Below are 13,350 nucleotides of genomic sequence, written 5' to 3'. Positions count from 1 at the left end.
ATTGATTTTTTTTTTTGTTATTGGCTTTTTTCAGCTGTTTTATTTTTTAGGATCTGTGCATTTTATAGATTTTCATCTACAGTTCTACTGCATCCATTGAAAATTCTCAATATTTTTACAGAGAATGATGATAGAAACAAAAGACAATACAAATAAAAGGAATGAGTTGACTCAAACTTGGGAACAAATAGATTCTGAATGTAAAAAATATTATAAGTAAAACAACCACTTAGGTACAGTTCTGACCCTCCCCATTAATCATACCTGGAAGAATGTTAGTCTCCCAAGAGAAAGGAATAACAAATAAATAGAAAAAAAAACTTACCATGATTGTGGTTACAACAACTGTTCTATTTTCAATAGCTGCAGTGTCATTGCCAAGTGTGGGTACATCTTGAATTAGAACTAATTTATCCATATCATTCCAATAACCCACCTATAAAACACAATGCAAGCAATTTTAGAGTAAAATTTAAAGGATTTAAAAACAGGATTTAAGAAAAAAGGCAGATTTTTTAAAAGTATGGGGGAAGCTGAATTTTACTTATATATAAACCACTTGTATCTAGTACCTTTGTGTACCAAACAAGGCAGAATGACTTTCCTTTAGCTATATCAATCAGTGATCTATATGCACTTAGCTAGTGTCTGTCAGGCACTTTGTCAGGTGCTGGGAATATAACAACAAATGAAACAGCCCTTGAGCTCAAGGATTAACTTTCCATGGGAGGGGTATTTAACATGCAATTATGTGTAAAATAAATAAAAGTAATTTGGAGGGGGAGAGAAAGGATCAGGAAATGTTTCATTAAGGAGGTAGTTGAGTTAAGCTTTGAAGGTAGCTAGGTTCAAAGGGGAAAGTGTGAGGAAGGAATGTATTCCAGGTAATAGTTTCTATAAAAGAACAGGTATAGAAGATAGAATATTTAATTTTATTTATTTATTTATTTTAATTATAGCTTTTTTATTTACAAGTTATATGCATGGGTAATTTTACAGCATTGCAGCCAAACCTTTTGTTCCAATTTTTCCCCTCCTTCTTCCATCCCCTCCCCCAGATTGGAAGGTTGACCAACACATGTTAAATATGTTAAAGTATAAATTAAATACAATATAAGTATACATGTCCAAACAGTTATTTTGTTGTACAAAAAGAATTGGACTTTGAAATAGTGTACTATTAGCTTGTGAAGGAAATCAAAAATGCAGGTGGGCAAAAACAGAGGGAATGGGAATTCTATGTAATGGTTCATAGTCATCTCCCAGAATTCTTTCACTGGGTGTAGCTGGTTCAATCCATTATTGCTCTATTGGAACTGATTTGGTATCTCATTGCTGGAGGTGACCACGTCCATCAGAATTGATCATCATATAGTATTGTTGTTGAAATATATAATGATCTCCTGGTCCTGCTCATTTCACTCAGCATCAGTTCATGTAATTCTCTCCAGGCCTTTCTGAAATCATCCTGTTAGTCATTTCTTACCAAACAATAATACTGATGGAATATTTTATAATAAGAATAGCTAGAAGACCAATTTCAAGGTACAATAGTACCTTGAATATACAATAGTATAAAAAGGTAAAAGCCCCAGAAAGTAGACTTGAAGTAGGTTGTAAAAGGCTCTAAATGCCAAAGAAAGGAATTTATGTTTGTTCCTAGAGATAATGGGAGATATGTGACTTTATTGAGCATAGTTGCTCAATATTGAGCATATTGAGGATAGTGACATTATCAGACCTAGAATTTAGGAAGTATTACATTAGCACCTTTTGGGGAGATAGATTGAATAAAATTTCATCCAGGAATTTCAGTTTGTAAAATGGTAAAAATTGTAGAAAAAGGAAAAATTTTATTTAAATTGAAAATATTTTCATATAGTAAAGGACTATTCACTCCACATTTTGAAATTAAAGATTTTTGTGGGCATTTCAGAAGCAAAAAAAGGAACTACAACTGAATATACATATTTCATATCTAGAAGAGGGCTAAAGACATCATGAATACAATTTGTAGGAATGAAAATGTTGGCAATATTTTCATTTTGATGGGATAATTCTGAAGATGTTAAATTCTCATTTAATGTTTCCTTTGAAAAAATGAAATATCTTGATTTTTCTATAAATCATTGACATTTTAAAAAAGGGTGCATTTACAATTGTCCAGCTGCAAAACTGTTCTGAAAATATCTATTAGGCTAATATTTTTCTGGCTTGCACACACACACACACACACACACATACACAATTATATTTCATGCATATCAAGTGGACTATAGAAGGGATTCTTTTCCAGTTTCTGGTCAGATTAAATGCTCTGTGAAGTACCTTCCAAATGTGAGAGTTTGTGATTAAGTATGATTTATGAGGTCCATTTCTTTCCTTTTTCTAGCCATGTCTATCTTTTATCATGGAAAATAGAACTTCAAAATTAAGGAGAGATTTTGAAGGGCATCTAGTATAATCTTCCACACAATGAAGGATTCTTCTTCACAATATTACTTAGAATTTTCATATAGTTTCTGTTTAAACCCTTTCATTATTAAAAAGTTCCACATTTCATATGTAGTCCAGATTTATGAGAGGCAGTATATACAGTATACTATAAAGTTGAGCAACTGAGAATATTAGTTGGAATCATATCTGTAACTCTCTATATGACCTTGGATAAATCACATCAGCTATTTGAACCTCAACTTCTTCATCTGTAAAGAGAGAGGGTTAGGCTGAAGTCTTCTTCAGGTCTAATTCTAAGATGATATGATCTCATGATACATTGCACCAGCCTTATGGTATAGGAGGAAGATTACCTCATTATACTTAATTCAATTCAAAAGTGTTTATTAAACATCTCATATGTAAATGATAGTCCAGAGTCTCTTCTACTCAAGCCTTCAAAAACTCTGTCAAGTTTATTAAGAAAACTTCCTGATCCCTTCTTTTTTTAAAATCTCATATCTCTTTTCAGGATATCTTCTACACAAACTAAGAGTAAACTATAGAGTTGTATTTCCATATAGAGTCAAGAATTTAGAGAAAGGTCATATCAGCTAAGAAAGCTCCTTGTATAAAAAAATTGAGCTGATAAGCTGATAAGAATCAATGAAAATTAACCCCAAACAATAAATGGGTTAAAGTTAATTGCAAGCACTGAATACACAGTAAAGGAGTTACTAACTTCCCCTCCCTGGAGGAGGAGTTTTCTACTATTTTTGAATATGGGTTGTATGATATAATAGAAAGAACATGTCAAAGAAGGACATGCAATGGGAGGACAAACAAATATGTTAATTTCATCATCTCCAGCTAACTAGGGGAGGGACCTAGCCATCCAGGATAAGAAATAAAAGATGAATTTTCATGTCTATAAGTTCACATATGGCCTGTTTCTTAGAAGAACCATAAATAAACCAACTTTTCATACACTCCTGAGTCTTTTTAATTTTTGCAGCACATTAATAACAGATAGGAAAATATTCTTACTAAAGTATAGGTCTAAAAATGTAACTTTCCTGCAAATGCCTTCAATAACTCCCTATCATCTATAGAATGGGATGCATATTCCTAGATATTTAATTACTTCATAGTCTGGTACTAACCTATTGTTTCAGTTTTTACTTCATATTCTTTAGCTATGTGACATACTTTATATTCTAGTTGATAAGGATACAAATGATAAAGACTGTGTTCTGATGCATCCTATCATCATTCAAAAACAAAGAAGCAAAGAAAGGATTAATTTACCAAAATCAAAATTCTTGGTTGAGATTTGAAGAATAAAGCTAAAAATACTTTGGTTTTATCTTCAGTATTCTTAGATGAGCCAGCATATTATATAAACAAGAAAATTATCTAAATAATTTCTAAGGCCACAAATACCTAACTACATGTCTATGGAGGCTTCTTAACCTTTCATGGACAAAGAAAATTTGAAAAGTATATGGGTTCCAGTATCCCTTGAGCAAAGCATAGCTGCTACTTCTATTCATATTACCCAAATGAATTTCCCATTTTTATTTAACACCTTTTCTCTCCACCTCACAATTGGCAACTGTTCCTACTGTGATACTTCTTTGACACTTTGAATCTGCATTCCTTAGCTTGACCAAAGTGAAAGTTCACCATTGGCCTTCATTAGACATGTCTACTTTTGAATACTTTTCTTTATTTCTCAACCCTGTGCCCTGTCTCACCATTTTGGACGAATAATCTTGTCAGATTTTGACTTGGGCTCTCATTATCTTACCCTATTCCTCTAACTGGCTGACCTCAATATGTCTGACAAGAAATGAAATGAAATGAAAATTCATTGAAATCTATAGTTATAAATTTTATTTATTCCCTCCTGAAATCACAACTGAAATTAATTAAGCAAAGTAGAGAGGTGGTGAATATGTTGTCCAAATGTTCATAAAGATAGCTTGTATAGCTAGTGGTTGAATGAAGAATAGTGCCCATAGCTCTTAATCTTTAAAAATTATCCTTTCATAGAATTTTGCTTTCCTCTCTGTTACATAAGTTTCTTTGATAGAAACATAATTTAGCCCAATTTTTTCAAACAAATATTTTTTCCAATTATATATTTTTGCAATTTGTTTTTTTAAATTTAAGTTCCAAATTTTCTCTTGCCCTCTCTCCCAACCCACCTCCTTGAGACAGAAAAAAAAATTGATATGTAGCCTAAACTTTTTATATTAGATATCTAAAACTGGAAGGAACTTTAGAGGTCAATTGTTCAAATTCCCTTAATTTTATTTTAAAATAATACTTCCCTTTATTATTTTTCTGCTAAATAATATTTTATTTTTTCCAATTACATGTAAAGATAGTTTTCAACACTCATCTCTGTAGGATTTTGAGCTCCAAATTTTTCTCCCTCTCTCCCTTCCTTCCCCCTTCCCAAGACACCAAACTTATGTTAAACCTATTTCCTCATTAGTCATGTTGTGGAAAAAAAGACTCAACAAAAGGGAAAAACTACAAGAAAGAAAAAACTAAAACTGAGTGAAAAATAGCACGCTTTGGTCTTTATTCAGACTAACATTTTTTTCTCCAGATGTAGTCAACATTTTCTATTACAAGTCCCTTGGAATTGTTTTTGATCATTGCAATGCTGAGAAAAGTTAAGTTTATCATAGTTGATCATTGTACAACTGTATACAATGGTCTCCTGGTTCTGCTTGTTTCAATTGGCATCAGTTCATGTAAGCTTTTCCAAATTTTTTTTTTCTGAAACCAATGTGCTCATCATTTCTTATAGCACATTCATATTCCACAACACATGATCAGCCAATTGATAAGCATTCCCTAAATTTCCAATTCCTTGCCACCACAAGAGTTACTATAATTTTATACATGTGGGTCTTTCCTCTTTTTTTATGATCTCTGTAGCCCTGAAATGATAAGGAACTGGAAACTGGATGCCCATAAGTTGGGAAAATGGCTAAATAAGTTGTGGGGTGTGTGCGTGTGTGTGTGTGTGTGTGTGTGTGTGTGTGTGTATAAAATTATTTTATGAGAAATAATGAGCAGGCTGATTTCAGAAAAGCCTGAAAAGACTTATATGCTGATGCTAAATGAAGTGAGCAGAACCAGGAGAACATTGTACACACCAATAACAGAATTATGTGATGATCAGCTGATCAGCTGTGATGGACTTGACTCTTTTTAACAATGAATGATTGAAGGCAATTCCAATAGACTTGTGATGGAAAGTTTCATCTGTATCCAGAGAACTATAGAGACTGAATTGGATTGAAAAATAGTATTTTTACCCTTTTTGGTTTTGTTTGCTTATTTTTTTATTTCTCATATTTCCCCCTTTTGATCTTATTTTTCTCATGCAGAATTGCAAATATAGAAATATGTTTAGAAGGGTTGCACGTGTTTAACTTCTAGCAGATTGCTTACTCTCTTGGGGAAGTGAGAGATAGGAGAGAGAAAAATTTGGAACACAGGTCTTGCAAAAGTGAATGTTGAAAACTATCTTTGCATGTATTTGGAAAAATAAAATACTATTAAAAAAAGGTGAGTGTGAGTGGAAGCTGAAAGAATAGATTAATACTTGAATACCTGGCTAAGAAGTCTGAATATTATTATTCCATAAATAGAGTTACTATAAGTGTTTGATCAAGGAAATTACATTTTCAGACCTGCGTTTTAGTAAGAACATTTTGCCATCTGTATACAGGATGGATTGAAGAAAAGAGAAACTAGTCATAAGAATAATAACAATGAAGAATAAAAAAAAAATTAAGGCCCAGAGAGGTTTAATGATTTGCCCAAACTCACACAGGCATTGAGTGACAGAATTGGCACTTAGAATTTATGAAAACAACTTAAGCATCCTTTTCTACTGTCTTGTATCTTGTGGTCAGAATGCCTATTCATTTTTCTTTCCTTTTTGTTCAGATGTTAGTCTCTGTATGTTCTAATTTATGTTTCTATCTTACTTTTTGTGCTAACTAAAAAAAAAATAATAACTGACCATGTCATTTCCCTACTCAAGAAGTTCTAGTGGATCCCCATGGATCCCCATTTTCTATAGAATAAAATATTTTTTTTATTTGAAAATTAGAACCCTTTACAAATTGATTCCAACCTATCTTTCCTAAATGATATCTCTTAGTCTCTTTCACTCATCATGTTCTAGCCAAACTGTTCTATTTACTTTTCCCCATGCATGATAATCTATTTCCCATTTCCATGCCATGGCATGTGCTGTCATCTAAAATAGGAGTGCTTTCCCTCTTCACTTCTGCAATACAATGTCTATCTTCATCAAAGTAGAATTTAATTTACACAAATAGATCTTTCTTAATTTTCCTATGCAGTTTTCTTCCTCCAAATTATTTGTGCTTATTCTGTATGTGTGAGGCAACATGGGTGAATGGATGGAAAATCAATTTCAGGAAGACCTGTGCTCAGATCTGCTGCTGATATGTACTGGCTTTGTTAAAAAAAAAAAAAAAAAAAAAAAAAAAAAAAGGATAAGTCACTTAACTTCTCAGTGCACCAGGAAATCCTTGTAAGACTTTATTAAGAAATTAAGTGATGAATTAGAACTTTGTCCAAGGGGCAAAAACTGAGCATAAGTTTTTTATTTAGCAATACTACCGGTAGGTCTGTAAACCAAGGAGATTTAAAAAGAGATAAGAGCCTATTTGTACAAAAATATATAGAAGCCCTTTCTGCAATGATTAAGAATTGGAAGTGGAAGGGAATGTCCATTAATTGGGGAATGCCTAAACAAGCTTTGGTGTGCAAGTGCAATGGAATATTGTTGTGTTAAAAAAAAAAAAATGACAAGCAGGCTGAGTTCAGAAAACCCCCAGTAAGACTTATGTAAATTGATACAAAGTGAAGTGATAAGAACTAGGAGAACATTGTACACAGTACAATCCTATACACTGAGGAACTATGAATGATTTAGCTATTCACAGAAATGCAGTGATCCTAAATAATGCCAATGGACTCATGATGAAAAATGCTATCTGCCTTCAAAGAACTAATATCTGAATATGAACTGAAGCATTCTTTCTCTTCTCTTTCTTTCTTTCTTCCTTTCCCTTCCTTCCTTCCTTCCTTCCTTCCTTCCTTCCTTCCTTCCTTCCTTCCTTCCTTCCTTCCTTCCTTCCTTCCTTCCTTTCTTTCTTTCTTTTTTCCTTTCTTTCTTTCTTTCTTTCTTTCTTTCTTTCTTTCTTTCTTTCTTTCTTTCTTTCTTTTCTATTTCCTTCTTTCTTTTCTCTCTATTTTCTCCTCCTCTCTCCTTCCTCCTTCCATTCCTCCCTTTTTTCTTCCTCCCTCCCTCCTTCTCTCCTTCCTTTTCCAAATTTTATTATCCCAAATGATTAAGATGGAAATGTTTTACATGAATACATATGCAGACTCTATATCGGATTGTTTTCTCTCATAGCAAATGGGAGAACGAACAAGGAAGGCAGGAATAAAATTTTGAACTCAAAACTAAAAAAAAAAGGAAAAAAAGACAATGTTAAAAATTGTTTTTACATGTAACTGGGAAAAATGAAATATGATTTTAAAAAAGAGGAAGTCCTAATCTTCATTGGCAGAGATACTTCTGTATTCCATTGAAATGTAAAGTGCAATTACATAAATTTTTTATGTACTTAGAATATAAACTGCTTGAAGTCTTCTTGTGCTTCTCCTTCTCTCCCCCGCTCCCCCCCCTTTTTGTATCATTGTTTACTAGAACAGTGCCAGGTGCAGAGTATATAATAAATGTTTGTAGAATTGAAATACAAAATGAATGATTGCTATTGCTCAATACCTCACACTAGATCCCCCTGCCCAGTGATTCAAAATTGCACCCTAGAATAATTTCAGATGCAACAGATCCCAAATAGGCAACTGTTACTGTCCTCTAAATGTGTGTCTTCATGTTTTCTGACAGAGATCTTGATTAATTTTAGATAAGCTGTTTAATGGTATAATCTGCCAAGGAAAATTGGTGATTTATTTGAGGGTGACCACAGAATGAAAGGAGTATTCAATTTCTGACTTTGATCCCCTTAACAACCTGGGAAGTACTATTAAGTATTATCCTCATTTTAAAGATTAAGGAAATTGAGCCTGAGGGAACTTAAATAATTTGCCTGGGGTCACACATTATTAAGTGTCTGAGGCAGGATTCAAAAATCTATTCCCAATTCTAAATCTAGCTCTCTACCTACTAATTCTCATTACTTATGATCTCTTTTCAGATTCTTCTAGGAAGTACATGTATCATCCTGTATTCAACATCAATATTTATTTTATACTTGTCCTCTGAGGGAAAAACCATTAATTCATACAAAAATATTTCTTCCTGCTCATTCATTGCTATTCCCTCCTGTTTCCATATTGAATCTGTCATAAATCAATTGGTTCAGAAATGGTGAATTATACTTTTTGAAGAGATAGATTTTAAAATCCATAAATAAAAATTATTTACTAATCAGTGGGGGATTTCTTGTTTCACATTGGCATCTGTTCCATATAGTATGAGTCTATTAATATTTTCCTGAGGAACATTTCACTGAATATTTAAGGTACCATAAACTCAAAATTGAAGTGGATGCCTATCTTCTATTCAACATCTCACTTGTTTTATTGCTAAAGTGCTGTGTTGTATAGAATCAGTTCTAAGTTACCCTAGTTTAAAGGACCTGTTAAGACCAGTTCAGTACTAATAAGTTGAGTGGAGAATATAGTGTTTGTGGTTAATATCATCTTGCCATACTGAAAGAAAGCTTTCCTGATCCCTAACCTCATGCAGATGACAAAAACGGGGGAAAAAAAAATCACATTTTTTTTATAAGAAGAGGTGAAATCCAAAAGGAATTTTCCTAGAGAGTCAATACTATAATATACCATTGTAGTAACCCCAGTTTTATATTATATTATAATTTATATAAATTATATATTTATATTTATATTCAACTACTCATTTTTCCTGAGTGATTTATATCATGATGAAAACTTAGTTCTCTAATAAATATATGAATCTACTCCACTGGTTTGGAGTTAGTATTTTGTTCTAACATATTTTGGGGATACTGCTTTTCCTAATAAACTTCTAAAGTGTCACAGAAGCAAAGGAGAACTTTGCAAGTATCACAAATAAGCACTAAATCATAAATAGAATCATAAAAACAGCAATAATTAAAAACTCACCATTATACAGTTATTTAAAGCATGAAAAGCATTTCCCTTGTATTAACCCAGTGAGATAGGTGAAAAAGAAAATATACAGAAATTTATTTTTTTAGATATGTGATAGCTCTGCATAGGTACCTTCTTGTGTGAAAACTCTTCCACTTATGCACAACTCCTTTATAATTTATAGATTTTGAGAGATGCCTGAGGCTTTGAGCTGTTGAATGACTTGCCCTAAATTCAACAAGTATTTATTAAGCATCTACTAAGTGCTAGGTGTTGTACAAACCATGGGTAATACAAAGAAAGTTAAAATACAGTTCATGCTTTCAAGGAATGCAAAATTTATATATGCAAACATGATAAATAATTGGAGATAATTTCAAAGAGAAGGCACTTGCATTAGTGTGATAGTGAAAGGTTTCTTGTAGAAGGTGGGGTTTTAGCTGGAACCCAAAGAAATCAAGGAAATCTGGAAGCAAAAATGAGGAGAGAAAATTTGACCATGACCCCAGCCAGTAAAAATTTAAGGAAACAGGAGCTAGAATGTTTTTTCAAAGAAGTCACTATTACTTTATTGCAGTCTATAATGCCAGAAAAACTGAGGCAAGACAGAGATTAGTTTTTAATCTTTTAATATGAAGAGTTTTAGGCTTGCTGACCAAATGGAACTCATTCAAAAATCATTCCTCCCTGAGGAACTCAGGCAGGGAACTTTTAATAGGTTTTAGCTAAATAGGGTTTAAACAGAATACATAATCTGAATTTACATTCTTATAGGGGAAACAAAGGCAGATAAGGGGGGCAAAGATACAGGATGGGGGGGTCAAGCCATAATTCTAGGAAAGGATCATAACAATCCTGGCAGGACTGAGGGCAGGAGACAGCAACGTGAGGGGCAATACTCATAAGGAGGGGGAATTATCCCAGCAAGGATTGAGATAAAGCACCTGGAGTTATGACTCAAAGGTATGTCAAGGTTTTTCCTGACTCAGTTATCCCAGTCCTAATAGCAAGGAAGGGAGGAGATGGCCATAATAATTTTATTCAGGGCATAACAAGAACATTGAAGGAAGGAAAGATTAAGAAGATTAGAAACATAGGAGAGGCAGGCTATATATGACTATAAATGGCATATAAATTTAAATGAATGAGAGGATTTCATGTTTAATCCTCAATTTAATAGGGAGCCATTGGAATTTATCAAATGGACAGGATGACTTACTAAGACCTATGCAGGGTTAAGTAGATAATTATTAGAGGCAGGACCTAAACCTAGGACTTCCTGACTCTGAAGCTGTACTAGTAGGCAATGCAATGAACTTTTTATTTTACATTTGTGTGATATGTATGTATGTATGCATGTGTATATGTATTTATATATGGGCAACAAGGTGGTACAGTGGATAGAGTAGTAGGTTTGACATAAAGAATGTCTAACTTCAAATTTGACCTTAAATTCTTATTAGTTGTGTGACCTTGGGCAAGTTTTTGACTGCTATTTGTTTCAATTTCCTTGTCTGGAAAATGTGAATAATAATATTATTTTACCTATGAGTGTTTTTGTGAGGATCAAACAAGATAAAAATTGTAAAGAAGTGAGAAAAAAAGAGGTACTTTATGAATGTTAGAGATAATTATGATGATAGTAGCAGGCAAATTGGTGATGCAATAGATTGAGCGTAGAACTTGGAGTCAAGAAGATCTGAATTCAAATTCAGACTTAGGTATTTCTTAGATGTATAATTCTGGACAAGTCAGTTTCCTAATTCCAAAATGGGAAATAATAGTACCTACTTCACAGGGTTGTGTAAAGATCAAATTAGATAATATTTATGAAGAAAGTATTCAGCACAGTGTCTGGAGTATAGTAGGAGTTATATAAATACTTATACCTTTCCTTTTTCAGGTTGTAGTTAATTTTCATTGTGATACTTATGTCTTGTTCCTGATTCATGAATGTTTCTCCATTTAGCAACTTGTTGATGTATAGCTGTCCATGTAAATCATTAAAAAAAAAATCTGACTTTTGTCCTGTAATATTGCATACAACTTTATTTAATGCCTTTGAGACAATCCTCTTTTTACTTGTCCTTAGGGGAAAACTGTTAGTTGGTTTTTGACAGTTATTTCTGGAATAGGACGTCTAGTCAAATAATAGGACTTTGCCATAGTGACTATATTCCAAGTATGAAGTACCATTTAGATGTTGTTTCATCATTGATGAAATTCTTACTATACTCAGATTCCAATGCAATAACAATTACTTTCCATAAATTTCTGTCACTAGGGAGTCTTAAGATTAGTACTATTTTCTAGAAATACTCCAGAATAATGGCAAGAATTCTTCATTTAAAAATGACTCTAGGGGATCCATGTTTATCCTATTGAAGCACATTTATGAAGGGCAGTTAATTAAAATAAGGAAACAACACACAATACTTTCTCACCCGTTTTCAGCCAGGATCTTTCAAAATGATAGGGGAAGTTCAGGGGCCCTCTATATGTATGCATTTCCATTTTCCTATAGTGGATTTACTTGGTTATAGAGAAGCTTATGTAACTGAAATATAGGCAGCATTGCAAGAGAAAGAAGTGGACTTAGGATCTATGTCAGTATTGAAAATGTCTAAAATGGGGATAAGTGGCCTGAAGGATCACCTTAAAAGATTGTTTATAATTAAAAAACTTGGGAGCAAGAAAATAGGTGAAAAGTGACTTCAGATACTTAAATCAGTAAATGGAGATGGACAATCCTGCATTTCTATTAGTCCCCCAAGAGAGGGGAATGTGAAGGTATATATGCAAAAATAGCCTAGGATAAAGTTGTCAGGGGCATCACATTTGCTCCTATCTTTCTGGGGTTCTGGGAAATTTTTAATCCCCTCTGAAATCTAGGTGAATCCTCTGGAGGTCTGTTCAGATGTACAATTGCCCTCAGAAGTTTTTTTTCTTTTCTAAGTCATCTCTAAATTTGAATCCTAAGCAGATATTGGAATCAATTCTTTATCTGTATGCCCTCTGAAAGAGCCAGAGTGGGACTGCATCCTTTCTCCTGGTGTCCCCAGTATTCAAGAAAATCCAGCAGTTCTTTGGAACCGGGGCTTCAGAAATACCTAGTTGGCTTAATTAAGACTTTCAATCAATTTCCATGGAAAAGAGTCAGACAAACTGATGGGTTGTCTCAGATCTGCTTTCAAAGATAGCTCCCATGTCAGCAAGTTTTCAATTTATAAGAATGATTGCTCACTTCTCAGACATATTGCCCATTCTCACCATAACTGCATTTCCTAAGGTAGCTCATTTTTAAAGCTTAATATTCCTGACAGAATGCCCAAGTTGGTAGTTGCTATAGAAATGCCGAGACAGATAGTCCTACCCTATTTCATACTTAATATTTCTTTCAAGATATGTAGATTAATGCCATCTGATTGTGAATATCTACTATGCATTACTTTCCTAACTTGCTCTGTAACCTCTTCCTCTCAGGCTTCAGGTTTTGTTAAAATCACACTTCAATATTCCAGGAAATAATTCTTTTCAGGAAACCCTATTTGACTTTGTTGTTACTTATAACCATCTCACACTTTCATCACTTATGTTCTTTTCTATATAATATCATTTAGCTCTGTACTTGCTACATAAAATTTATAATTTTTTTTTCAATTTAAGATTCTTCCATTGAGAGTATAG

At 33.2% G+C, this 13,350-nt stretch overlaps 1 protein-coding gene across 5 annotated transcripts in view; it reads right to left on the bottom strand.

Annotated features, from left to right (window-relative positions):
- Nucleotides 1-13,350, bottom strand: part of GRIA4 (glutamate ionotropic receptor AMPA type subunit 4) — a 487,658-nt gene that overhangs the window by 76,457 nt on the left and 397,851 nt on the right. For all 5 annotated transcript variants that reach the window (XM_031961085.1, XM_031961083.1, XM_031961082.1 and 2 more), the window contains exon 10: nt 326-436. In XM_031961085.1, coding sequence (XP_031816945.1) covers nt 326-436 — 111 coding nt within the window. The remainder of the gene's footprint in view (nt 1-325; nt 437-13,350) is intronic.

The sequence above is a fragment of the Sarcophilus harrisii genome, chromosome 3 (assembly GCF_902635505.1).
Source record: "Sarcophilus harrisii chromosome 3, mSarHar1.11, whole genome shotgun sequence".
In the NCBI taxonomy this organism is placed as follows: domain Eukaryota; kingdom Metazoa; phylum Chordata; class Mammalia; order Dasyuromorphia; family Dasyuridae; genus Sarcophilus; species Sarcophilus harrisii.
This window is presented reverse-complemented; position numbering and strand designations above follow the sequence as displayed.